Source organism: Tenrec ecaudatus, chromosome 8 (genome assembly GCF_050624435.1).
Source record: "Tenrec ecaudatus isolate mTenEca1 chromosome 8, mTenEca1.hap1, whole genome shotgun sequence".
NCBI classification, from domain to species: Eukaryota; Metazoa; Chordata; class Mammalia; order Afrosoricida; family Tenrecidae; genus Tenrec; species Tenrec ecaudatus.
This window is the reverse complement of record NC_134537.1, coordinates 100,115,178-100,143,037: the sequence shown is the minus strand read 5'-3', so window position 1 is coordinate 100,143,037 and position 27,860 is coordinate 100,115,178. Positions and strand designations below refer to the sequence as shown.

Below are 27,860 nucleotides of genomic sequence, written 5' to 3'. Positions count from 1 at the left end.
GCCGGGGGGCGCCACTTAGTACGGTCCGAGGGGGCGGCTCGCGGGCGCGGCCGCCGCGGCAGCTGATGCGCGCCCGGCGGGCTGGAGACCCCGAGCCGCCGAGGCCGAGCCCGAGCCGCCGGGCGCCGCGGGCCGAGCCGTGAGGCCCCAGTGGAGACGTCGCCGCCGCGCGGGAGGCCCGGCCCGGAGACCGTGCGAGGGACACCGAGCTGCCGCACTGGGGAAGGAAGAGGAAGAGGAAGGGACGCCGCCGGCGGCGGAGAGGAAACCCTCCACCCGGGCATCCGACGGCGCTCGTTTCACCACATCCGCGCCCTCGCTGGCCGCGCTTAGGGGCGCCTGTCACCGGCCACCTCCATTTTGAAAGGGGAAAAGGCCCCCACTCCCCTCCCCTTAGGATCTGTAGCCCGAGGAGCCGCGTCCATGGCGTTCAGCCCGTGGCAGATCCTGTCCCCGGTGCAGTGGGCGAAATGGACGTGGTCTGCGGTGCGCGGCGGGGGCGGCGAAGACGACGAGGCCGGAGGGCCCGAGCGAGACCCCGAGGAGGAGGACTCGCAAGCCGAGACCAAATCCTTGAGTTTCAGGCAAGTACACAGCATCCCTGTGGAGGTGCAAACGTGCCGCCATCCGTTCGCCCATGGCTCATTCTGTGTGCGTTGTGTGTGGTCGCCCACCCGAGGAGCCACGGCCGTGGCAATGCTGCGCCTGTCACCGCTGTGCATTGAGAAGTTGGGGTGCTCTGCCCGCCTGTGTGTTTTCTCGCCCTTGTGTCGGTATGGAGCTTTCTCAGTCCAACCCGGAATCCGATCTGCAGTGTCTGCATCCCGGTCCGCTATGGTCACTTTCTCCTAAGCTTCACCCCCACCCGACCCGTCTCACCCCTGAGACGATGACTCGCCCAGTGAGACACACACACACACACACACACACACACACACACACACACACACAGCCTTGATCACTCATCCCCTTTGGGACCCTTAGACCCTTCCCTGTGGGGGCGAAAAGTCGCCCCCATCTCCACCCCACCCCTGGAGGCCCCACTGTGTCCCCCAAAAATGCAGCCTAGTAAAGAAGGTCGTGTGATGACAGGCCTTTGGCAGCTGGTGAGAAATGGTGGTCTCTGCTGAGCTGTCACCCGTGTGATTGCTGAAGGCAGGTGACAGCATTCCCCGAATCAGGCCCAGGGAGTTCCAAACAGGTAGAGGCCTGCTGAGGAAAAAAGACATCTAGGCGAGAATTAGAGTATATTTGTGGTGGCTTATGGGCTTCAGAATCTTTAAACCTATGGGAAAGATCTTTTAAAGGTGTCTGTTGGGAAGAGATTGGGGGGGACAGTGGGGAGTGTCGGGGGGAAGGATGGCCTCAGACATAAATGGTGCTAGTGGAAAAACTGCAGAGGATTGAGATTTCCCGGAGGATGGGATGCCTGACTCAGAAAGCCAAGGAGGCGCTGCTAGGAAACCACCACAACCCATGGCCTCCCGGCCGCCCAGCCGGCCAGGCAGTCCCTGCACAGGACCATTTGGCCGCAAAGTTAGACAAAAATGGTGGATGTTAGTTTTTGAGGCTAGCTATATTTTAGAGTGTCAGAAATGCCGTTGAAAGTGGTAATTCCTCATTTTCCCCCTTGGCAGCTCGGATTCTGAAGGTAATTTTGAGACCCCTGAAGCGGAAACACCCATCAGATCGCCACCGATCAAGGGACCCTGTGCTTCATCACTCGGATTGACAGAGTCTAGGACCAAAGCCCAAGGTAAAGATGAAACGTTCATGCTCTGCCTCTTTTACCTTAAAGTGTTGGAAAAGGTTGCATGAGAAGACGAGAAAGGAAGGAACTTAGGGCCACGTAAAAGGGCTTTACTCAGAAAGTTGTTTTAAAACTCCTGGCTGATTTGAGAGAATTATTTTTAAAGGGTGTTGCTTATTTGTTTGTTTTTTAAGACGCTGAATAGGGTCTGTGCTTTTTCCATATGAAGCTATTATTATCAGACCTTATTCCTGGGCCCATCCCTCTTCCCCTAAGAAACAAAAGTGAAGTAATGCAGGACTGGGGGTGTGTCTAGCTGTGGCTTCACAAGGCCTCCAGAGACTGGAAACAAAACATTTTAGATGAGCGTTAACTTTTTTTTTTTTTTTTTTAGAGTTAACTTTTAAGACAGTTTCTGAAGAGGCTGTTTCACAATGGTCTGCCTTTCCTTCTCTCCCCTCTCCCCCTTAGGGAGGTGGGAGGGTCCCCTCAGTCTACTATGAAAACCAGACTCGGGTGTTCTTTCCTTGCCCTCAGTGCCCAGCCTTGAGCCTGTCCATCTATAGACGCTTCTGCTGTTTCACTTCATTAGTAGAAATCTTTCTTGCCACACTGCCAACTTGAAGTAAAATGGCACCTGCCCTAATAGCAATCATTCATTCACTCAGTAGAAGGCAGGGTTTGAGCAGTGAGCCAAGGCCCTGCCCTCACTGAGCTCACATGGTGAAGGGAAATGGATCATTTATGGGTTAAGCATATTTTGTAGGTCAATTTGTATTAAGTGGTATAGAGAAAAATAAAGCAGGGGAGGGACTGTAAAGAGTATGAACTGGGAATAAACTCAAAAAACCAAACTCACTGCCCAAAAGTTGATTCTGACTCATAGCAGCCATATAGGACACAGTAGAACTGCTCCTGTGCATCTGTACAGGAGTAGATTGTCTTATCTTTCTCTGGCTGACCTGGGGGACTGTAGGTAAGAAGTCCTGTTAAAGTGGCTCCTCAGTTCCATCATGGTCCCCAACTGTGGCAGATACAGACAACTTTCCATATCCAGTTCCCTAATTTTTTATTGTTTATTAACATCTTCACAAGATGGGTAGGGAAGTCCAATCACTCTGGTGCAAGACTTCCTGGCCTATCTGGAATTGCAAGCAAAATGACAGCAGCCTCTTGTGGTTAGGTTGTTCTTTCAAAAGTTGAAAGTTTGCTCTGATGAAAATTCTGCAGCTCCCCTCAACTTGCTCAGGGTTGCTTTCTTGTGATTGTTTGAGGCAGGGCTGGTGCCTGTGATTCGGAACTGGACTTGAGGACAGTGAGTTGGCCTTGGGTTTGGTGTGGAAACAAGCCAGTGTATGTCCGTATTGAGCGCTTGTGTTGGACAGCCGTTGCTGTGTTAGATGCCACTTGTTCTCCAGTGCTTCCCTTTTCTCCTCTCCACCTTGACAAATCAAAAGGGAGATTTAAAAGCTTGAATGGACCGTTTTGTAGCCTTCCCATTCAATTTAAATCAAATTCCTAAGACACATGGTAAGTAGCCTTTTGAAAGTGTTGGAAGAATTGCTCCCAGCCTGGGCAGTCCCTTCTCTCTGTTCTGTCTGTCAGCTGGCTAACTGATTCAGAACTGATTCACGCTGCCAGATCCTTTGCTAATTGAATGGAGCTTGTGTGACCTAGGCCCCTCCAACCACAGAGACCCAGTTGTTTGGGCCTTCTTGTACCACTTACTCATCATTTTAATTTCTGGTACTGTTTAGCTCACACTCACTTTCTCACTCTGTAAGCATTTTCCATAGAGAGCCATAGAATGCAGTTAAGCTCCATGGAGTAGTTTGCAATTAGAGACTGCATTCGGGGAAAAGATGGACATAGACGGTAGGGTGGGGTGGTGTGCAGGCTAGGAAACAATTTAAGATCTTTATAAAATAGATTGCTCACAAACATGGTGGGGTCCTGCCAACCTTGGTTCCTTGCGCCCAACATCTGGAATTGGCCCAGAGTCCCATTGATCACCTTGTATACTATACACATGACTAGATGGAAACTGGTTTTTACTGTTTGTATGCCAGGAAGCCAGGACATTTTATATACCGTATATACTCATGTATAAGCCGAGTTTTTCAGCACATTTTAAATGCAGTTTTTGTGGTAAAATTAGGTGCCTCAGCTGATATGGGGGTTGACTTCTCCTTGATTATTTACGGTATATTAACTCTCACACTCCTGACCAGACTAACAGTGATAAATTTGTCCTCCAGAAGACATTGTTGTATGCCATCTGCACCTGCTGTCCAGCCATGCCCTAGAACCACAGACATAGGAAAGTCAGGCTTGATCAGAGGTAGGGCTGGAGAAGTTTCATTCTGTTCGACATTAAGGTTGTTGTGAGGGCGGGTCCTGCCCTACAGTAACAAATGACAACAGTTTTATCAGGAGCAGCACAGTCATTTTGGAGGAAGGAAAACCAACCAGTCCCAGAAATTAGACTTCAGTAAGAAATTACTCCCAAGGAACATTTGCCCATTGAAATCTTCCTGGTCAGATCTGTGGTTTGGTTATATTTTCATATTCCCTTTGTACATAGGACAGGGTAGTCAGCAGGACCCCGGTCCAGCTGTAGCTGTTGTACAGAAGCAACCTGGATGGCAGGACACTGCCAGGCTTATGAGAAGTCAGACTATGTTAAAAGACTCTAAATTGTTCCCTAGCTTGCCCTTCACCCCCACTCCACATAGGTGCCTAATCATTGTACCATCAGGACTCCTACCTAGCTAGCTTTCACTACACATTCACACAAAGAAGCTTCAAAAAATATGTGGAAAATTCCATCATCTTTTAATGTCATTTTTATTCAGCAAGATCCCTCTTGTATACAAATGTATGTAGGTTCCCCCAAAGAGTGTCACTGAGTTATACTTTATTATAAATATTTGCATTACACAGACACCCGAAGCTCTCAAACAAATACCCAGTGCAATATAATTGTGAAATTCACAAGGCACTTTCAGGACGGATGGAGACTCATGTGAATTCACCGTGTGGTCTGCTGACAGAGGGAAGCCTTTCAGGTCTATCGGGAAGCTCTGTACTAGAGTTGGGACTCTCACAGGCAGATAGCACTCAGTCCAATGGGGGAGGCCCCACATCTGGCCCAGATGGCCATCGAACGTCATTTGTAATGAGCAGCTCCAGCAACAGAGGACTCCGTGACTGGTTTCTCCAATCTGGAGTAGCCTGGCCCAAGTCTGCCCGTCTTCTTTCTGCAGACTCTCTAAGTCTTGAATCCCATACTCTCTAAGTCTGACCTCCCACCGGCTCCACTCACTGCTGCCCTAAGACTGAACATTTAGGATGTGCTAGCCCAATGTCCAGTATTCTAAGTTACCTCTACACTTACTTGAGGTGAGTCCCCAGAAAGGTATATTGAAGTCCCAGCCCCTGCACCGATGAATGTGGCTGTGGTTTTGGAAATAGGATGTGTCTTTGAAGTTGTTTTTATTTATGTTAATGAAATTATAGGGGGCCTGGTGGAGTGATGGGGTTAGCGCTGGGTTGTTTAACCACAAAGGCCAGTGCTCTGAACCCGGCAGGCAGTCAGTGGAAGAAAGATATGGCGGTCTGCTTCCATGAAGACTTACGGCTTCAGAAAGCCTATGGGTTCATTCACTGTCCTATCCGTTGCTATGCCTCAGAATCCACTCAATACAATGGGTTTTTTAAAGGAAGTCGTCATACAGGAGGAGGGTGGGTCCAACTTCTGCCCCCTTCTGAGTGATGTGTAATTGAAGGCAAGGACAGACCGGAAACAGTCGCGCACACACAGGAAGCAGTCGATGAAGGAGGATATGCAGACAAAAGGATGCTGAGGGTTGGTGGCAGCCCGCAGAAACCAGGAGCCAAGCTTGGCGTGGATTCTCTTTCCGGGCCCTTGAGGATGAAGCCACAGACAGGGCCTTGATTTTCAGAACTGTAGAAAGTCAACTCTGTTCTTTAACATCACTGGCTTTGTGGTATTGTTATGGCAGGTCTAGGGAACGAACTCGGAAACCAAAACAGCTTTTGAGTTCCGCCATGGAGCCATTTCCAGCGCAGACCCACCCTATGGGGCAGGGTGGAACTGGCCCTGTGGGTTTCCAAGATGGCAGATCCTGACAGGAGGAGGACGTTCGTTTGAACACCCCAGCTCTTAACTCATGGCACCACCAAGGCTCCTTCGGGAAACTGGGGCAGCATCTAAAGATCCCTTCCCTGGTGAGACCCAGAAGCCCCACTTTTAAATCTTCTTTGTACTTCCAGCTCTGACTGGGGAACTTGACCAGATAAACAAGGAAGGTGATAACAGAGGCCCAATGGCTGACAAAAGCCTAAAATACTTACTACTTGGTCTTTACAGAAAAACCTCTAGCTTAGAACCCTAAAAAAGCAACTGGTGACAAAGCCATACCTGATTAACAGGTCAACAGGTGGTGGGTGACATTTGTGAAGACCTAGTCAGGGGTCCTCAAACTACAGCCTGCAGGCCACATGTGGCCCGCCAAGGACATTTATCTGACCTGTGGGTGTTTTTGCCCCATTTGTTTTTTTTTACTTCAAAATAAGATATGTGCAGTGTACATAGGAATTTGTTCATAGTTTTTTGTCATATCTTGCCTTGTCCATCTCCCTTCACCCACTTTTCTGTTGTCCCTCTCCCAGGGAGGAGGTCACATGTAGATCCTTGTAATTGGTTCCCCCTTTCCAACACACTCCCGCTCTCCCTCTACCTCTCCCATGGCATACCAGTTGTCGTGGAGCTGACTTGCTTCATGGTGACTCCTTTGTGCAGAGTAGAACTGTACTACATAGGGTTTTCAAGACTGCAATCGTGCTGTTCTGCGTGTTTGACAATCCTCAAAGTGGCCTGGCACCATTTAAAGTGCCATCAAGAAAAAGAGTAGAACACAGTAGGCTAAGCATTTGACTAATAACCAAAGGGTTGGAGGTTCAGACCCACCAGTCATTCTCAGGGAGAAAGATGTGGCGTACCGAGTGACAGCCTCAGGAACTTGTAAGGAGCCACGCTCCTCAGTCCTGTAGGGCCACCATGAGTCGCAGTTGACTTCGTGAGAGTGGGTGGATTTTTTAAAATATTGAGGCACTGTGGTTCAGTGCATAGCTGCTAACTAAAGGTCTGAGGTTTGACTTGACCTGAGAGAAAGATGTGGCGGTCTGCTTCCTTAAAGATGACCGCTTTGGGAACCGAGAGGAGGCCGTTCTACCCTGTCTCAGAGTGTCAGTATGAGGCAGAAGTGGAGGGACAGCAAAGAAGAGGAAGGCCGTCCACCAGCTGGCTTGACTGAGTAGCTGCAGCAGTGGACCTGAGCACAGGAAGCACTGTGAAGATGGCGCAGGACGGAGCAGCGTTTCATTCTGTTGTGCCCAAGGTCGCTATGAGTCGGAACAGACTCAGTAGCATCTAACATGATGAGTCAGAATTGTCTTGACAACAGTGGGTTTAAATTTGGGGGGGATAGTGTCTTTTTCAATTGAACTGACCAGCGGTGCTGCTTATAGGAGTCCCATGGGGTGTGAAACTGGGGCTGTTGCAGCAGCTCAGTGAATAGAAGTCTCACCCTAACCCATCTGTCAGAGGATGCTTAAGTATCGTGATGCCAAACCAGTTTTCAGCAGAACTTCCAGATTAAGATGAGGAAGAAAGAACTGGTGATCCGCTTCTGGGGAAATCATCTAATGAAGACACTGTGGTTCACAGCAGTGAGATCCCAGTTTATACGGGGTCACTACCACTTGGGAGGACATGATGGCAGCTAATGACATCAGCAGGGTCTAAGCTGTTTTTGTCACAAAGTTCTAAACTCCAATTACCTTCTCAAAATAGCCATCTCAGTGGGGATTTAATAATTGAGAGTTACTTAATTGTCAGGTTACTGTTAAAATTGGATCTAGAGAGAGTTTACTGCCTTTAAGTTCAAGATCTCATCCTCATTTTTGCTTGTATGTGAACCTGATTTTATTAGTTGACACAAATAGGATTGGATCCCTTGGGGTGAGGCTGAACTCAAGGGGATGAGTTATGGTATGGATTTCACTGATTCTCTGCTGAAAAATGAAAGCTGACTTCTGTTTGACACTTACAAATACCTCCTGGCCAGACCAGGTCCTTTTTTCTATGTCGGTGCTAGAAATAGAGCTGTAAATTATTGATCTCCAGCTTTCTTTTTATGACTCCGACCTAGCAGATCACCAACTTCCCATTTCTTTGGGGATTGAATATATTGGAAGCACGTCATTTTTTAAAGTATCCTATTTGATTTTTACAACAACAATATGAGATTGGTCAGATGTGTGTTATTTTCTAGTAAACAGATTAGAAAAGTGAGGCTTTTCTACCCCTGGTGGAGCTGGGTCTAGAATCCAGCTTCTAATATTTCAAGATCCAGAGTTCTTGGGACATGTGACATAGCTTTTCTCCCTAGGGAATTTGGGAATCACTTCACTGTCCAAAGAGCATACTTATCGGAGGAAATAAGGGTTCTTAAAACATTTCCAAGGCAGGGTAGGTAATGGGGGAAAGCACATTCTTCGTTAAGTATGTTGTTAAGTTATAGTGACAACAGCAATAACAAAAAGTTAGCAGCGGAGACATGTTCCACTTGTGTTAATATAGCACCTCTCACGTCTGAATTATAGAGTGTATTTTAAGAACCCGGAGCACTGGAAGTGGGCGTCACTATTCTGATAAAGAGCATTACAAGCAGGAGGGAAATGCTGTGGGTAAGCAGTACGGTTGGATCGAACATACTCTGCTCCCATCCTGGTTAGTTCCATTCATCCGTGAGAAGTGAAGACGGAAGGACTAAGCTCTTGAGGACCGCAGCCATCGCTTTTGCTTCTCTTCCGTGCTCATGAGTCAGGTCAGATGTGGGTGAGGAGAGGCAGGTACCTGACATGTGTGCAGTCTGCTGGGACTCTGCACCTCTCCACAGGTAAGAAGAGGAGTTTCTGAAAAGGTCTCTGAGTTATCTGTTGCTGTGTAACAAATTTCTCCAAAACTTCTCACTACCATCAACTTGATTCTGACTCATAGCAACCCCGTAGGACAGAGTAGAACTCCTTTGGGGTTTCTGAGGCTGTAAATCTTTATGGGAGTAGAAAGCCTCATCTTTCTCCCTTGGATCCACTGCTGGTTTTGAACTGCTGACTTTGCGGTTAGCAGCCCAATGCATAACCAACTAGGCCATCAGGACTCCCAAACTTAAGTGTTTAAAACAATACTTATTATCTCACATAGTTTCTGTCGGTTGGGAATTTGGAAGCCACCTAACAAGGTGAGCTGGCTCAAGGTCATTTATGACAGTCAACATGTTGGCCTGTAGTGGACTCATCTGAAGGCTTGACTGGGTCTAGAAGTCATTCACTCACTTGCCTGCCAATATGGTGCTGGTGTAGGTCGGAGGCCTCAGCCCCTCACCCTCGAGGGTCCTCACAGCATGGCGGTTGTCTTTTCCCAGAGGGCATGATCCAAACGCAAGGGAGAAAAGCGTTATTATGCTTTTATGACTTTGCCCCAGAAATGACATTTATTTTTATAGCATGCTGTTGGCAACACAGGTTGTCCCAAGGGTGTGAATACCAGGAGGCAAGTCTTACCGGGTTGGGGATCATCATGAAGGCTGCCTATTACAAATTTCTTGTCTGTTTTTGTTGTTGTTAATTTGTGCTAAAATATGTGATTTTGTCATCTATGCTCCTTTTTTCATTTCTTTGTCGGGGGCCTCCTGACCATAGGAGCAGTGACAAGCGAGAGGACTTTGCCCTGGACCAGGGTCGCCTACTGTTGACAGGCAGGCCTTTCTGGCACACAGTGTCCTGGCTGCTGTTGCTAGCTGTAGAGGCCGTTCTGCTGAACAGCGTCCTCGTTTATGTGATCTAGCATAGCCTCCCGGCATTGCAGTCTGTGTGGGCGGTTGCCACTTTGTGCGAGGCAGTCGGTGTTTTGAGTTCTGCAGTAATTATTTCTGAAGAGATGCACATCATGGTTGTTTGGCAGCAATAGAGAGAAGTTGCACAATTAGCGATGTCAGAGAAAGAGGCTCATCTGGTAGCACATGCTCTTTCTCTCCTTTCTCTTCCTGGGGGAGTAGTTTGGGGAATAGAGTGGGAATAGAGAAGTCCACTGGGCAGGGCCTTCTGTGATTTCTGTCCGCGGTGGGGGATTTCTGCTCTCTTTGAAAGGGAACCTCAGACAAATCCAGATGCTTCCAGAACTCCTGGGCATCTCATGTGTCACGTGAGAAGACATACTCTCTGTTGGACTTGGCTGTTTTGGAGAAGACTTTGCCTTTTACTCTCATTGTAATTTGGCCTTCAGAGGATAACATCTGGTTCTCTAAGTAAAATAGCATGTAGTCCTGGCCTGGAAATTTGATGTTATCTTCATCCTTAGCATTTGCAGGCAGATCTTTCTTTACCTGGACAGCCTATGTTTGAGCGAACATTTCCCTCAGGAACTAGACGTTTGCTTATCTGTAAGAACAGCTTGATGGCCAGCGCTCTTTCTTAACAAAAAGCACTTAAACTTGCCCGCCGTTAGCTCCTGGATATTTTTGTTAAGTAGGTTTTTTGTTGTTGTTGTTTTGTTTTATATAATAGAAAAGAAGGAGGGGTTTGAACAGTTGGTATATATTCTCTCTCTCTCTCTGTGTGTGTGTGTGTGTGTGTGTGTGTGTGTGTGTTTTAGTGGAGATGCTGTGAGTCTGGTTTTGGTGGTGAAACCTGCCTGAGAGAACATTCTGTCTTGCCTGCCTTGACTTCCCCTTGTGGAACCCCACCCTCCACTCATACTTCTGGGTGCCTTGGGGCCCCAATGCCTAGCCTGGGAACGACAGCCCACACCCTTCAGTTTCATCATGCATTCCTGAAAAAGGCTCTGTTGCCTTTTTCTGACCCTGAACAGGACAGTGCACCTATTTCAGGCCTATTGCAGGCTGATGCCCTTGAGTCATTGACCAGGAGCCCAGAAAACACATTTCAGCCTTGCGGGGGAATTGGAAGGACTGGGAATTCAGAGACATTAAACTGAAAAGCGAAAAACAAATCAGTAAAAACACCCTCACAAAAAGTTTGGACCCTGGCCTTAGTGCTTCTAAAAACCTTATTAACAGTCTCCTCAGGTCCGACCACTTTCGCTGAGAGCAAAGGCCCGTGACTCAGAACGGGGAGAGTTGTAAGTGGGCAGATAGATCGCAGGCATTCATTTAGAGGAGCGCTTGCAGCACAGTGGTTACTTGTTGGGCTGCTAACCACAAGGTCAGCTGATCAAAACCACCAGATGCTCCACAGGAGAAAGATGAGATTGTACAACTGTAAAGCGCCTCAAAACCCCACAGGGGCAGTTCTCCGCTGTCCTATAGGGTCCTGCTCCCTGTGAGTCAGAATTGACTCCCTGGCAGTGAGTGGGCTTTTGAGGCACTCCGAAGAGAAAGGGCCGAATGAAGAAGCGCATGGGCACATCCATTTAGCTGTTGTGGGGAGCAGAACAGCTTCCTCATCTACCACCCAGACGCCATTTTCTTATCATGAATGACACTCAGGTGAGGTCTGTATCCATTCTGTACCAGGCCACTGGCTTCGCTCATTGGTGTACAGATTAGACATTAGCAAATGGAAGGGCTCTGAGTCTGGAAGGAGTTAGGGTCTATCTTCCATACCTGGCTTCCTTGGACATTTCAGCAGCAAGAGAAGGCATGAAGGAGCGCTGGAAGAGGTCGGATGTTTAAAATTTGCATTTAAAAACTCCCCTTTTTGTTCAAAGCAACAGTTTTTTGGGCCAGTGCTTGTCACGTTGTAGGATGGTTCGTGCTTGACTAGCTCTGCTGTAGGAGAGAAAGGTGATGCCTTTCTTCTTTCACTTGTCTCTGCAAATAGAATTTATCTAGCACTCCAGAATTTATCTAGCACTCTGTGGGCTTCCTTGAGCTAGTAAGCCCCTCCTCCCAGGAGGTGTCCTTAGAAGTGACATGCGTAAGAGACTATTTAGAGCAGTGGTTCTCAACCTTCCTAAAGCTGCGACCCTTTCATACAGTTCCTCATGTTGTGTGACCTTCCAACCATAAAATTATTTTTGTTGCTACTTCATAACTGTAATTTTGCTACTGTTATGAATCGGGGAACCCCTGTGAAAGGGTCGTTTGATCCCCCACAGGGGTCGTGACCCACAGATTGAGTACCGCTCATTTAAAGCATTTTCTGAATTGTAAGTCTGTGGGATGTAAAACATTTTATTAAAAATTGTGAACAACAAAAAAAAGAAGAAATTGTGGTTCGCTGCCCCTCCTCTGTTACCCACCTGAGCCTCATCTTTTTGTTAAAATAGCTTTATTGAGTTAAAATTCACATGCCATATAATTCATCCTCTGACTTGTTCAGTGCAGTGGTCTTTCGTGTTCTTACAAAGTTGGGCGGCTACCACCGTGCCATTATTAGCACCCCAAAAGAAACCCCACATGTTAGCTTCACTCCCATTCCTCTCCACACCGTCCTAGGCAGCCACCCATCTATTTTGTATCTCAGTAGCTTTGCTGATTCTGGACATTTCATTAAAGTGGACTCCTCATAATCTGTGGTCTGTGGTGACTAGCTCTGTCCACTTACCATAACGTGTCAAGGTTCATCGTGTTGTAGCATACACCAGTACTTCATCAGTCCCCCCCCCCCCCCGTTGTCTTCCATTGTCAGGGCATGCCACATTTTGTTTTTCTAATTAGTAGTCCATGGGCATTTGGGTTATCACCACTTTCTAGTTTTAATGAAGCATGGTGCTTTGAACACTCATGTACACGTTTTTATGTGGATGCATCTTTTCATGTCTCTTGGTATATACCTAGGAGTAGAACTGCTGGGTCATTTGATAAGATGAAGTGTAATGTTTTAAAAGACTGTGGAATTGTTTCCCAGAGTGATTGTACCATTTACATTCCTTCCAGCAGTGGACGAGGGTTCTGATTTCTCCACACCTTATGTACTTGTTACCTGTCTTTTTTTTTTTTTTGCTCTTCTGACGGGTGTGAAAGGAGTCCTGGCAGGGTAGTAGTTACATGCTGGGCCTCTAACCGTAAGGTCAGCAGTTCAGAATCCACTGGCCACTTCTCAGGAGGAAGACAGGGCTTCCTGCTCCTATGACGAGTTACAGTCTCAGAAACTCACAGGGCCATTCTCCTCTGTCCTTTTGGGCCACGGTGAGTGGGCCTGGACTCGATAGCAGTGAGTTTGAGTTTGAGATGCGAAGTTTCATTTCATTGTATTTTTAATGTGCATTTCCTGAATAGTTATTGAGAGGAGCCCTGGTGGCCCCTGGTTAGAGAGAGCACGTGGCTGCGAACCAAAAGACTGGTGGATCCAACTACCAGATCTTCCCAGGGAAAATGTGGCAGTTTACTTCTGTAAAGGTTGACAATCCTGGAAACCTTATGGGAAAGTTCTCTGTCCTGTATGGTCACTATGAGTCGAATCGACTCACAGGCAATGGGTTTAATTTGGGGCTCAATGATAGAGAGCATCATGTTGTTACTGTTAGGTGCTATCCAATGGTTCTGACTTGTAGCTGTGCAGAGCAGAAGCAGCACTGTCCTTCTCCAGGGACTGACTTCTCCTGACAACGTGTCCAAAGTATGTGAGACGAGATCTCGCCGTCCTTGCCTCTAAAGAACATTCTGGTTGTACTTCTTTCAAAATAGTTGGTTTAGTAGCCTCATGTACTTATTGGCTATTAGTATATCTCCTTTAAAGACATGTCTGCCCAGATCCTTTGCCCATTTTTAATCGGGTTATTATTTTTGAGTTGTGAGAATTCTGTACATATTCTAATAAAAATTCCATATCAGATATCTGATTGCAGATATTTTCTTACATTCCATGGATTAGCTTTTCCCTCTCTGAATGGTGCCGTTTGGAGTATCAAAATGCTTGATTTTGATGAAGACCGGTTTAGTTTCCTTTTCTGTTTAGTTGTTTGTGCTGTGGGGCTCATCGAGAACGCTCTGCGTGGTGACTTAAGTCGCAAAGAGTTACTGGTATATTTTCTGATGCATTTTGTAACATTGAGCGCTTAGGTATCGGCTGTGCTCCATTTCCACATGGTGTGAACAAGTGGGCCCACATGTTCTGCATGCGGGTGTCCAGTCCACCCTTACTGGTTGGGGACTCTCCCCCAGTGAGTTGACTTAATACCCCTGTCGGCAGTCTACTTGTGTTGATTTGGAGACATTGAGGTCCCTTGCCCGGCATGCCCTTCTTATGCCAGTGCCCACTGCTTGATTGTTGTACTGCAGTAAGTGCAGTGTTGCTGAACTCGCTTGTTAGCTATAATAGCATTTCGGCGAATTTTGTTTTAATTTTCTGTTCATAGATCATGTCGTCTACAAATAGAGATGGTTCTACCTGTTTTTCACCCGGCTTACCCCTTCCTCCCTCTTCATCTCCTTTGCCCAATTACTGAGGTGAGGGCTGTCAGTAGATTTCTGAATAGAAGTGGCAGGTGTGAACATTTCGTCTTCCTCCTGATCTTAGGGAGAGGGCACTTAGTCTTTCACAATCAGGTACAATATTAGCTGTGGGCTTTTTGTATATATTTATTAATCAGGTTGAGGGAGTTCTTTTCTTTTCTTAGTTTTATCGTGCAGTGTAAGGCTCTTGTCAAGTGCTTTTCTTGCATCTGTTTAGATAATCATATGGTTTTTATTCATTATCCTTTTGATATGGACAGTGTATTTCCTTAATTGATATATGCCTATAAAGCTAATCTTAAATCCCTGGGGTCCATATTTATGCCTTTTTCATATTTATGCCTTTTACAAAGAGATCCAAAAGAATGTGAAAATTATCTAACAATATAATTAATAGCACCTTTAAGCACAGTGTTACTGAAGAGTGTTAAAAAATTGGCTACAGCTGCAAATCAACAGGCAACTGCCAGAAATTCAAGCCAGATTCAGAAGAGGACATGGGATGATGGATTTCATTGTTGATGTTAAGTGGACCTTAGCTGAAAGGAGACAATATCAGAAATATCTTAACTTGCATTTCATTAACTATGCCGAGGGATTTGATTGTGTGAATCATAACAAATTATGGATAACTTTGGAAAGATTAGAAATTCCATGAAACTTAATTGTACTCATGCAGAACTTATACCTAGACCAAGAGACCAAGAAGGCTACTGCATGGTTTAAAATCAGAAAACGTGTGTACTAGGATTGGCTTCTTTCACCACACTTATTCAGTCTGTTTGCAGAGCAAATAATTAATTTAAAATGGACTATATAAAGAATGTGGCATCAAGATTAGAGGAAGACTCATTAACAACTTACAATGTGCTTGTGGAAAACGAATAGATGATAGAACATTTGATCATTGCAGAAAGCTATGTTGGAGAGCATCGCTTTCAACCACGCTGCACATTAAAGTCATATTGTAGAGTACCCAGGTTCCCGGCCCCTTCACAGGAGACAAACATAAATGAGAATCTTTAGAATAGGGCCCCCAAATCTATATTTTAAAAAAGCTCTCCATATAACAGAGTTGCATTTGCAACTGCAAACTAGTGAATTAGGTACGTTCATCTCCTCCACAAGAAGTTCTGCCCTTCTCTCTACTTGTCTGACAGCTACACCTGCTACCATTCCACCCCGCACCCCACCTTTGCACAGCCAACTCACTCTCTCACTCTTCTCCTCAGACTTTGTCCCCTACAATCCATGTTCTTCCATTTTGACTTAGAGACGGTGTCATTCACTTACCAAGTTTGTACTTGCCAATGCAGTCAGACTTGTGTTGTCCTGGCTGTTCTTCTCCTGGAACAGTGTTGAGTCTGATGCTTCATAGCCAATGTTGTGGCATCTCTACCCTTGTGTGACAGGTAGTGTGTGACCAGGGGCAGGATAGGAGAGGAACCGAGGCGTGTTTTTCTATGTTGTGTGTTTTTAAGTGGGGTTGGGGAGCAAGGCACCTCTCTTGAGCTTTCCAGAAACCTGTGCATTATACGTGGCTTTTAAAAATGATTTAAACAATATGTATAAGTATATATTGTCAGTAATTTGAAAATCTTGATAAACACATAAAAGAGAACAATTATATCCATATTAGAGTCCCAAATTAAGGAATAAACTGTTAAAAATGAAAAATATTGGTTTATAGCCTTCCAGGGTTTTTCCCCCTCAAATTATTATGAAAAAAAATCTTAGCATATAGGAAAATAGTATATAATAATTGCCTATATACCTATCACCAAGATTTAACAACACTTGCTAAATTTCCTGATTTTTCCCCCTGAAATATCTGTAAAACTTAGCATTTTCCCTAAATACTCTGGTAAGTATGCGTCTCAAAAAAAATAGGGATCAAAAATAATAATAAATAAATAAGAGCATTTTGAGGCGATCATTATACCTAATAATCTGGGTATCCTTGTGGTTGCATGTTGGGGTGGGCTACGATCCCAATGGTCAGCAATCAAAACCACCAGCAGCTCTGCAGGAGAAAGACGGGGCTTTCTACTTCCATAAGCAGTTAGTGTCTCCGAAAACCAAAAGGAGGTTGCTATAAGAAAGCATTGACTCCAAAGAGGCCTGATAGGACTGTTAACCAACCCAGGGACAAAGGAACAACAAGTGATCCAAAATCAGTGGCAAGGGCTAGAAAGGGCTTAATCAAGGACAATGTAACCGAGACAAATTACTGAAACCCAAATGAAGGCTGAACATGATAGTGGGACAAGAGGAAAGTAAAAGGAAATAGAGGAAAGAAATAGAAGGCAAAGGGCATTTATAGAGGTCTTAATACAGGCATGTACATCTGTAAATATATGTATATATGATGATGGGGAAATAGATCTATGTGCATATATTTATAGGTTTCATATTAAGGTAGCACATGGACATTGGGCCTCCACTCAAGTATTCCCTCAATGCAAGAATACTTTGTTCTGTTAACTGACATTCCACGGTGCTCACCTTCGTGGCACGATTGCTGAAGACAAATGGGTGCATAAGCATATGTGGTGAAGAAAGCTGATGATGCCTGGCTAGCAAAAGATATGGCATCTGTGGTCTTAAAGGCTTGAAGGTAAACAAGTGGCCATCTAGCTCAGAAGCAACAAAGCCCACATGGAGGAAGCACACAGGCCTGTGTGATCCCGAGGTGTCGAAGGGATCAAGTATCAGGCATCAAAGAACAAAAAAAATCATATTGTGAATGAGGAAGAGTGCGGAGTAGGGACCTAAAGCCCATCTGTAGGTAACTGGACATCCCCTTAAAGAAGGGGGATAGGGGGGAAGACAAGCCAGTCAGGGTACAGTGTAGCAATGATACAACTTTCCTCTAGCTCTTAAAAACTTCCTACCCCCCACTATCATGATCCCAGTTCTACCTTACAAATCTTGCTAGACCAGAGGATGTACACTGGTACAGCTAGGAACTGGAAACACAGGGAATCCAGGACAGATGATCCTTTCAGGACCAGTGGTGAGAGGTGATAACCAGTAGGGTAGAGGGAAGGTGGGATAGAAATGGGGAACCGATCACAAGGATCTACGTATAACTCCCTCCCTGGGGGACAGACAACAGAAAAGTAGGTAAAGGGAGATGTCGGACAGTATAAGACATGACAAAATAATAATAATTTATAAATTATCAAGGGTTCATGATGGAGGGGATGGGGAGGAAAGGGGAAAAATGAGCTGATACCAAGGGCTCAAGTAGGAAGCAAATGTCTTGAGAATGATGAGGGCAGCCAATGTTTACATGTACTTGACACAGTGGATGGATGGATGGATATGATAAGAGTTGTACGATCTCCCAGTGACATGATTTTAAAAGAAAGGAAGCATTGACTCCATGGCAGAGAGTTTGTGGTTTTTGAATTAATAGCCCAGGCCTTGTTTACTTTTCCCAACTTAGTCCTAAAATATGTTTCTTTTAGATTCAAACAAGCCCGACAGTGCATTTGATTTAATTATGTTTTTGGTCTACTTTAATATATTAATCTTTTCCCTCTATTTTTGCTTCATGTTTTCTCCCTGTACATTTTTAAAGACAGAACAAAGCAGATTATCATTGGCAGTACTCTGTCTCATCTTTTGGATTTGCCTATAACCTAGTTTCCTGCAAGCTGCGGAGTGAGCCTGAAAACTTGGCCAGATTCATGTTGGTGATTGATTGGTTGACTGAATAATATAAGGAGAATGAAAAGGGACCACACTTGTACTTTCAGGATAGCTGCTGTGTTCAGTCACTTCCTTTAGTTCTCTTTCTTTGGTTCCTGCTCTTTCCCTTTCTTCCTCAGTAGATATTCAGACAGTACAGAGAATTTATTTCCGTTCTTCCCTAAAGTCAATCACTGATAATATTTCCCTTCTCTGTATGTGTTATGTCTTCATTTGTTTAGATTAAATAAAGCCTTATCCTGTACACACTGTTGTTCACCTTGCTTTTTTCCCTACTTGCTGTATCTTAAGATGCTCCCCCCCACCCCCCCAACCACCACTAGCATGTTCAAGTCTACTTCATTCTCTGGAATATTCAGATGGAATGTAAGTTCCATATCATATTCCATTGTAATGGTGCACCTTAAATCATCTACCATTCTCTTCTGAATACTTTATAATAGCACCAGAGTGTGGAAGCCATGCTACAGTGAACTCCCTCAGCCTTTCCCATGTGTGTCTTTGGCCCTGTGTGAGCATAGGTAAAGTAAATTTCTAGCAGTTGAACTGCTGAGTTAGGGGCCTCCTTAGTAACAGTTTTGACGACGCTGTTGTTAGGTGCCATTGGGTCTGCTCTGACTGAGAGCAATCCCATGTACAACAAGACGCAGCTCTGCCTTGGTCTTGTTGCCACCTGCCCATTCTTCTTACATTTGAGCCACTGTTGCAGTCATGATGTTGGTCCATCTTGTTTAGGTTTCTCACTGCCCCTCAACTTGACCGAGCATGGATGGATGTCCTTCTCCAGGACAGCATGTCCAAAAAGCAGGAAACGAAGTCTCGCCATGCTTGTTTCTAAAGGGCATTCTGGCTGTACTGCTTCCAAGAAGAGTTGTGTGTTCTTCTGGCAGTCCGTGATATTTTCAGTGTTCTTCGCCAGCACCGTCGTTCAAATCGCTAATTTGCATATTCCTGAAACGTCCCACCATGTCCACATCCCCCAAAATGGATGAATCTGACTCCCGACTGCACCCTCCTTAGCTACTGTCACTAGATTATCATCAATATTTGTTTTTAATTTTGCAAGTCTGATGGGTTTAAAATGTACCCATGTATCCCTCCGGATTCCTTATCCTGCAAACCTAAATATTGGTCTGAGTTGCTAAAAAAAAGGAAAAAAAAGAAAAGAAAAGTAAAACTGAAGTAGACTTGAAGTCTTTACTGAAAAACATGTTCCTTTCAAACAAACAAGTTGTACTCATTTAATTGTGTAAAAGTATGCTTATATTTTAATACTCTTTGGTCATTAAAAAAAGTTTGCCTGTCTTATCCTTTGTTGAAATGGACTCCCATTGCTCAGTGTCTTAAGATGGGAAACAGAAATGAGAGTTAGTTTATGGTTAGGGAGGGAGCTCAGCTTCCTGTTTGCTAAGTCCCAGGTATGAGCTTGTCTCTGTGTGTTTCCCACAGTGAGTCTTGCTCACATGAAGTTTTGTTTGTAAAATGTCCGGCCACCTGGCACGACAGTCCATGCTCATTGACTTCCTTCTCCTTCCTCGAATTGTTCTTACACCTTCCAGCAGATCTTGAAGGCCTCTTGTAGGGGCAGCCTTCTGGTGGGGAGGGGAGGTTTCCTGAACAGCTGGCCCAAGCCTGAGTTCCCCAGGCAGCCTAGCAGTCTGGCTTCCCTTTCCAATCACTGTCCTGAGCCCTCTGCTGTGAGTGAGAGGGAAGGAGTTCCTGGGTGGAGCAAACCCTGAACATACTCAGTTGCTAAGCCCAAATCCAGAAACGCCCAAAGACAAGCCTGCTGGTCTCCAAATACAAATCCTTCCCAAGGCAGCAGCTGTTCCACGCTAGCACACACGGAAACCGGGAGTTGGAATTGGCTCCTCGGCAGCTGTGTCTAGGTTGATTTAGAGCAGTGGTTCTCAACCTTTTTCATGCGGCGACCCTTTCACGCATTTCCTTATGTTGTAGTGACCGCCCCTCCCCACCATAAAATTGTTTTTGTTGCTGCTTCACAACTGTCATTTTGCACTGTTCTGAATCGGGCGGCCCCTGTGAAGAGGTCATTCGACCCCCAGGTTGCGAGCAGTGATGCGCTGGCAGTGAAGGAAGAGGCTCGCAGTAAGTGAAGAGTGGCGAGAGCGATGCAGCCTTCAACCCACGTTTTGACGCTTTCCTGACTGCGCCCTGGGCTCCGCACAACAAGCCCGATCCATCCGATAGGAGAAGAAAACTCACATGTGTTTGTTTCTGGGAATCGACCCCCTTCCCCAGACTGTCACCCCAAGTCCCCCTGCCATCCCAAGTATACTTGGAGCTGATTCCCCTAGCACCTGCCTTTGCATCACCTACCTTGGCCATGATGCCCAGCTGGTCCACCCTGTAGGCCAGGCTTAATGGCATAATGTTGAACGTGAAAAGATTGAATTTGGTTTAAACCTATTTGAATTTGTGCTTTAAGGAAAGAGCCCTGGTGGTGCAGTGGATTACAAGTTGGGCTGTTAACCACAAGGGCAGCAGTTTGAAAGCGCTGGCCACTCCCCAGGAGATAGATGAGGCTTGCTTCTCTCATAAAGATTTACAGCCTCGGAAACCCAGCAGGTCAGTTCTACCCTGCCCTATAAGGTCACTAGGAGTTGGAATCAACTCCGTGGCAGTGAGTTTTTCCTCTCACAGCAGTGCTCCACATTAAAATTGCTCAAACTTTTACTTGCGACACATTCCTTTTGAAGTTCCTGCGGTGACTAGCTTTGGTCTTCCTAAGGTTTGTTTCCTTTCTTCAGTAGCGTAAGAGATTTCTCTCCGTCTCCCAACCATTTGGCATAAGAGGTTTTTAAAGGAGCGCTGATGGCACAGTAGTTACCTGCTCGGCTGCTAACCAAAAGGTGCATGGTTTGAACCCACTTACCACTTGCTCCACAGGAGAACGATGCGGCAGTAAAGACTGCAGCCTTGGAAACCCCAGGGAGCAGTTATTCTGTCTTCTAGGGGCTCTGTGAATTGACCCGACAGTTATGGGTTAACAGTGTTTAAATCCCAGTGTGGTGATTGAGGGGGCGAAAAGTTTTAACTGTAACACGATATGCAAGAGGAGCCCTTTGGAGGATTTCAAAAGTAGTCCAAATGGAAATAAAAGCAATACTGGAATATGAGAGCAGTCTTCGGAACTTGAATGCCAGACCCTGAAAGAGGCCCCATTCACTTCCAGGGGTCGCATGGACTTTCTGAAAATTTTATGTTATTTAAGAACCATATCAGGGGAAGGAAAAAAAAACCATTTCTGGTGGCATACTGCTAAACAAATTCATCTGCAGGTATTTGTTTTGAGATTTCATTTTAAGGATTGTTGCTGGTCCTTGTGTGGTGCAAATGGCTTGCACTTGTCTGTTAACGTGAAAGTTGGGAGTTCAAACCAGCCAAACATTGACACAGAAGAAAGACCTGGCAATCCACTTCCATAAAGATGAAAACAAAGCACACCCTCTGCCATCAAGTGGATCCTTTGCATAAAGACTATGTAGGGTTCCTGAGACTATACATCTTTACAGAGAACAGCTCGCTCGCTCGCTCAGTCACTGCCATCAAGTCAATTCTGACTCCTCATGACCCTCTTAGACAGGGTAAAATCGCCCCCTGTGGATTTTTCGAAACTATAAATCTTCATGGGAACAGAAAGCCTCGTTTTCCTTCATAGAGCAGCTGGTGGTTTTGAACCGCTGACCTTGTGGTTAGCACCCCAGTGTCTAACAGTGCCACGAGGGCTCCTTTTCCATAAAGATTACAACTCCAAAAGCCACCCCATGGAGCAGTTCTTCTCGATAATGTATGAGGTCCTGGAAATCAGAGTTCACTCAATGGCAGTGGGTTTGAGTTTTGTTTTGTGTTTCTGCTTACGAGCCAGACCTGGTGTGGGGTTGTGAGATCAGACAAAGGACAAGTCTCTATGTCTCTAAGATAAAGGAAGCCTGTTCAGATTTTAGCAACTTTTGTAACTTTATCAATCAGGCAATTTGAAATTCCTAAAAGGTACTTTCTGTGGCTAAAGGAGAGGAAGTGATGGGCAGATAGAGAAAGATGCTTGCAAGTAATATTTCACTAAAAAGCTATTCCCAGATATGCTGTGGGGAGTCAAGTCTAGTTGGGATAATGAGAAATCTGTGTGTCGGATGCCTTACCTTTCAAAGCGATTCTCTCTCCTCTTTCAGGAGATTGTGCACGAGCAGGCAGCTAGCCGAGTAGACTTTTTGTATACGCTAGGTAAATACATATCTCTGCGATTCAAAAGTGCTTTTCTGATAATAGGGTTTTCCCATAATAAAACCCCTTAAGGTGTTAGCAGGCTTGGGTTTTAACCTTGGCATATTTTCAGCTTATCGACGCCAGAACCAGTGCTGTGACCTCAGTCCTTAGAATTCTGGCTTAGTACGCCTTTCCTTTTTAAAAAGGGAAGGGAACCCGCTTTCTAAATGAAAGCTGTCTTTATCCCAAATAAGCTTTAAGGCATCTACTGGTTAGGAGCACAGGTGGGCAATTCTCAAAACCTTTTGGATTGAAGGAGGACTGGTCAATGGAAAGGAAGAATTCCATTAACAGCTGAAAATGTGGCAGAAATGGAAATGTTGGCCTATTTTTGGATTTCGCCCATTTTGCTCTGAATTCATCTGCTGATGTAATCTCTAAGCCACCTGGTGGCTCTGTGCTTGTCAGTGTTGTCCAACTCATCTGTCTCAGGCCAGAGAGAGGGCTTTTCTGCACCTGGAAGAAGGCTTTAGGGAACACAGGAGTGTGTGTAAGGGGTGCCCCACCACCGTTGTCCAGTCGACCCCGCAGCACAGAGTAGACCTGCTTGCTCCCTGAGGTGTCCAGGGCGGTTATGGTTACAAAAGCAGATTGCCACATCTTGCTTCCTAGGAAGCATGTAGCTTCCAACAGCCCGCCTTTTTGTTAGCAGTACTTTAACCACTGCACCCCGGGGCTCCTTGGAATGGTGTGTAGAGGTGGGTTAGTTACCTCACAGAGTTTTCTGTTGAGCAGGTTTGGGGGAGTTAAGATTGTGACATGTGGTGTGGTACTTGATGCTTTGATTTCGGGCAGCACTAGGGCTGTGGTAGCATCCCTGGGAGGTACAGACTCTTAGTGTGTGCAGCTGCTAGTCCTAGGTGGGAGGTGGGAGACCACCCAAAGTCACCTCTAGAAAGAGACCTGGTGGTTCACTTCTGAACCATACCACCTTTTGAAAAACCTGTGATGTGCAGGTCTACCCTGACACACGTGGGCTCACCATGAATTAGTCAACGCCCTGGCAGAGCTGAAGGTACTGAGACACAGCTGAGTGATAATGTAACTACAGACGCAAATCCTACCCACACATTCCTTTTTATGTGGGCTTCCCCTCCTCCTTTTCTATTCTTTCAACTCCCCAAAGTAGTTTGCTTAAGTGAGCAATCCTCTCCAACCTCTTTCCTTCAACCCCGGGACTTTCTCGTGGTGACTGGGTACTGGATCAGGTGGGGTCTCCAGTACTGGGTGAACTCAAAACTCACTACCATCGAGTTGATGCCAACTCACAGTGACGCTCTAGGACAGGGTAGAACTTGTCCTCATGGGTTTCCAAGGCTATAAATCTTTAAGGGAGTAGAAAGCCTCATCATTCTCCCTGAGGAGCAGCTAGTGGTCTTGCTTAGCAACCTGATTTATAACCCGCTGAGCCATTAGGTATCCACCACTGACTAGGTAGAACTGGACAAATTTATTGACGTGGCACCTGGCCTGAGATGGTTAAGAGTGCCTTCAGCTGGCTGCTCTAGAGGAGGGACGAATGGGAACTGAACCAGGAGAAGGGTGCGGTTTTCTTCCTTCCGCAGTGGCAGCGTGACAGATTTAATGATGTACCAGATGCTGTTCCAGAACGCTCACCCAAACATGGCCTACATCTCCTGATTCCCAGCCACTTATTTGGGGGGTAAAGCACAAATAGAGGCGAGCAGTGAATGTCGGTGTCCATGTCTGAGACTGTTCCTCTTAGGAGCAGAGTTAGAAGGGGAGTGGGGGGAGAGGGGTTGGGGATAGCATAAGGGATACCACAGTCGTCGACCCTCCTCAGTCCAGCAATGGAGACCAGGGGTGAAGTAGAAAGCTAGGGGCAGAGAGGAAGGGGATTCTCAGAGATTCCAATCTTGGTCTTTCGGAGCTATGAGATTGATGGTGAAGGACCCTAGTAACAGAAAACAGAGTGAGAGAGCCCCAAAAAGTGACAGGACAGAGAGAGCAATCGGAGAACTGTTCTTTCCCTGACAATTGAGTCTTGGTACGAACAACCAGTTGCCCTCAGATGAGTTCTAACTCAGAGTGGCATCATGTGTCAGTAGATTTGCGTGCCAAAGTGTTTTCAAAGGTGTGTGTGTTTGTGATTTTTTTAAAAAATGAGCGATTGTGAATTGGGCAACAGTTGAGAGAGCAGATTGGTTTTTCATCCAACAATTCATGCACGTTTTACTTCACATTATCGACTGCAGTCCCCACGATGTAACACTACCTATCCCACTTCCTCCTATGGCTTCCATTTCTATTTCTTCTTTCCTAACCCTCCTGAACTTTGTCTTTGGGTAAATGCTGCCTTTTGAGCTCAGATGGTTGATTATTCTAAGGTGTGTGGACCTCCCTAGGTTTACTTCCCTCCTCATAGGACCAAAAACCCAAACCCACCGCCATCGAGTCTGTTCTGACTCGTAGTGATCCTACAGGACAGGGTTGAACTGCCCCTGTGAGTGTCCGAGACTGTAACTTGTAACTCTTCATGAGAGTAGAAAGCCCCATCTTTCTCCTCAGGAGTGGCCGGTGTGTTCAAACTGCTGACCTTGCGACCAGTGGTCCAGTGGCTACCCAGCAGCGCCACCAGGGCTCCTTGTTCCCCTTAGCGGCCTATGCATTAATACTTTGCCTGAGAATTGAGCCATGGAGGGGAGTTCCGTTCCAGACTTGCAGGGGGACTCAGGCCATCGTATTGGGAACGCCACCAATCACTATCTGGTCTTTTTAAAAGTAGTTTTGAGTTTATGGTTGCTTGCTTCTTCTTTTTTTTTTCTTTAGCATTAGACTGTCAGGCTTTTCTTCCTAGATGCATTTGGGTAGACTAGAAACACCATTCTTTTAGTTAGCGGCTGACTCTGTTAACTATTTGTTCCACTATACTTTCCTCATCTTTGACTGTGCCCCTTCCCCTTCAGCTTCCTCAAGCCAGTAGGGAAGGAGTACAGAGAACTGAGGTATTGGGACCCAGGAACCCAAGGAAAGAGTATGATAGGAAATACTTAGGAGCCAACGACAAAAGGAGAGTGGTAGTGAAATTATGTACTTAAATAAAAAACACTTTATTATGATCAGCTTCCAAAATTACACATAAAAATAGAACCTCTATATTCCTGTTGCCTAGATTAAGTAGATATCAAGATTTTATCTTAACTGCTTTCTTCACCACTACCCCCTTTTTCCCATTTGTTTTGTTGCTGAAGTATTTATAAAGCAAATTCCAGATAATTCTGTTACTCAACTTTCAACCAAATAACAGACTGGCCTGTGAGGTGAACAGTAACATCAGAGAGGGGCGGTACACACTCCTTAGAGCTATTGAGCCTGCAAGATGAGCCCAGGATGAGATTCAGAAAGCAGGAAGGGATGGGGAAGCAGAGAGGATGGAAACTGAACGCCAATAAGATGATTGAAAGAAAAAAACAGCACCCTCCCACTTCCATCATTTCCAAACCAAAACACAGTGCTATCTAGTCAGTTCTGAATCATAGCCACACTACAAAACTGGGTAGAACTGCCTCTGTGGGTTTTCAAGACTGTAGCTCTTTATGAGAGTAGAAAGCCTCATCTTTCCCTCAAAGAGTGCCCGGTAATTTTGAACTGCTGACCTTTCTGTTAGCAGCCCAATGTATCACCCACGATACTCTTAGGACTCCTTATGTATCAGTCAGTGCAAACAGTGCTATTTAAAACTAAACAGACTTGGTCCGGGGTCCACTGCCAACTTTGTTAGTGTGATGTTGGAATACCATGGAGTCAGCATGGTGTGGGAGACTCTTGGGCATCAGCAACTCGGGTGAAGGGAATACATTGTTTCTGGGCACTACCTAATGCTTTCAGGGCCAGAATTGCATGCAGTAGGCAGATGTGCATCACTGGATGTTAAAACCACACGTGTTCCCTGTTCCACTGAATGGAATTTAAATAATAAACCCTAGGAAAATGAAGTAGTAAAGCCATCATGGCCGGCTCAGATTTACTCCTAGGAGAGCTGAAAACTAAAAGAATCAAATGAAAAAAGATGCCTCAGAACAAATGAAAGGAGATGGTTATAGTCCCATGAAGACCTTTAGGAAGGACTGGTGAGCTTAGGGTATTGACCTAATGTACAGTGAGTGTGGCTTTATGGTGGCCTCCGTGCTGACTGCTAAACCGGGTTGGTTCTTGGAACCTGTCAGTAGCTCCAAGTGAGGAAAGACCTGGTGGCCTGCTCCCAGGGAGATTTCAGCCTAGAAAACCCTTTCGAACAGATCTCGTCTCTCACACAGGGTCTGCTATGAGTCAGCCATCTCGATGGCACCTGACACCAACAATGACCTGAGGTTCTCACCAATATTTCAGATGCAGGATTTATTTATTTTTGCCAAATCCTTTATGATTAGTTTAGGTCACAAATTCTCCCAGTGTATCAGTTTGCATTTGTAGAAGAATGGTCCCAAGAGAACCGCATTGAGTAAGGGATTAAAGAGGTGGAACGCAAATACCTGTATTGAATGGCTAGCACAAGGTGTGTGCCACCTAGCTCTGCTACTCAGAGTGGAGACAGGGAGAATTCAGATAATGCCCCCACCCCTCCTCCATTGCAATGGAACGAGCGAATGCCTCTTCGTGATCTGCTTGCCTCCTGCCCTGGCTGGGCACCAAGTTAAAGGCTTTAAAATTAAAGTACCACCCCATGCTGCATTTCCCCGCCCCCCCTTTCTAAATGATCTCTTGTTGTTGTTGAGAATATCAGAGCAAAGCAGACACCAGTTCAACAGGGGCTACAAGTAAATGAGGGCCTCTGATGACGTTGTTGGAGCTGTGTGGCCATCCGCACTTCCTTCGTAAGCGTCCCTCCCTCGCTGACCCAGACGCTCTACCCCTCCGACTGCCTGTCTGGTCTTCTGCGTTGCTCTTGTCAGTCTGATCCCATACAGATAGTTTTTAGGAACCGGATACTCAAGGCAGACTTACTTTGCTAACCACAAAGCCCCTGCCATCGAGTTGATTACAGCTCGATGTGTCCCTGTAGCGCAGCGTAGAACTCTGTAGGGTTTCTGAGCCGTAAATCTTGACGGGAGTAAACAGTCTCATCTTTGTCCCTCAGAACTGATGCTTGAACCATCAACTTCATTAGCCGCCCCCCCCCCTGTTTAACCCACTAGCCATCAGGACGCCTCAAGCTATTGCTTTGTTTTTTAAAATGTTAGAGGCTATTTTGGGTTTAAAATGTAAAGATTATCTTAGAGCGATAGTTTCAGGGCTGTCTCCAGCCTCCGTGGCTCCAGAAAGTAGTAGCTTGGCACAATCTAGTTTCTCTGGTCTCACGGCCAGGCAGTTAGCCACACCTTCCATATCTTCTTCTAATCTTGACTACTACTGCTTCCGCCACACCAGATGAATAAAGACCAATTGATGGTCCTTGGATGACCACTTGCAAACTTTTAAGACCCCGAGTGTTATGCGACAAACTAGGAGTTAGGATAGAAACACCAGACATATTAAAGCCACTTAACTGAGATGTCCCGTGAAGCCAAGACCCTAAACTTTAAAACCAAGGAACCCAATCCCATGAGGTGTTTGGTTCTATATAAGCAGCCTAGCAGCTATTT

At 45.8% G+C, this 27,860-nt stretch overlaps 1 protein-coding gene across 12 annotated transcripts in view; it reads left to right on the top strand.

The window, feature by feature from the left end:
* The window catches only part of TACC1 (transforming acidic coiled-coil containing protein 1), a 140,266-nt gene that overhangs the window by 68,902 nt on the left and 43,504 nt on the right, over positions 1-27,860 (top strand). For 4 of the 12 annotated variants that reach the window (XM_075556651.1, XM_075556649.1, XM_075556647.1 and 1 more), the window contains exons 1-2: positions 62-584; positions 1,638-1,756. The exons of 2 other annotated variants lie outside the window; for them this stretch is intronic. In XM_075556651.1, coding sequence (XP_075412766.1) covers positions 424-584; positions 1,638-1,756 — 280 coding nt within the window. In that variant the 5' untranslated portion in view covers positions 62-423. Of the gene's footprint in view, positions 1-49; positions 585-1,637; positions 1,757-27,860 lie in introns of those variants that run through there. 6 more of the 12 variants (XM_075556650.1, XM_075556648.1, XM_075556652.1 and 3 more) reach the window with 4 other exon arrangements.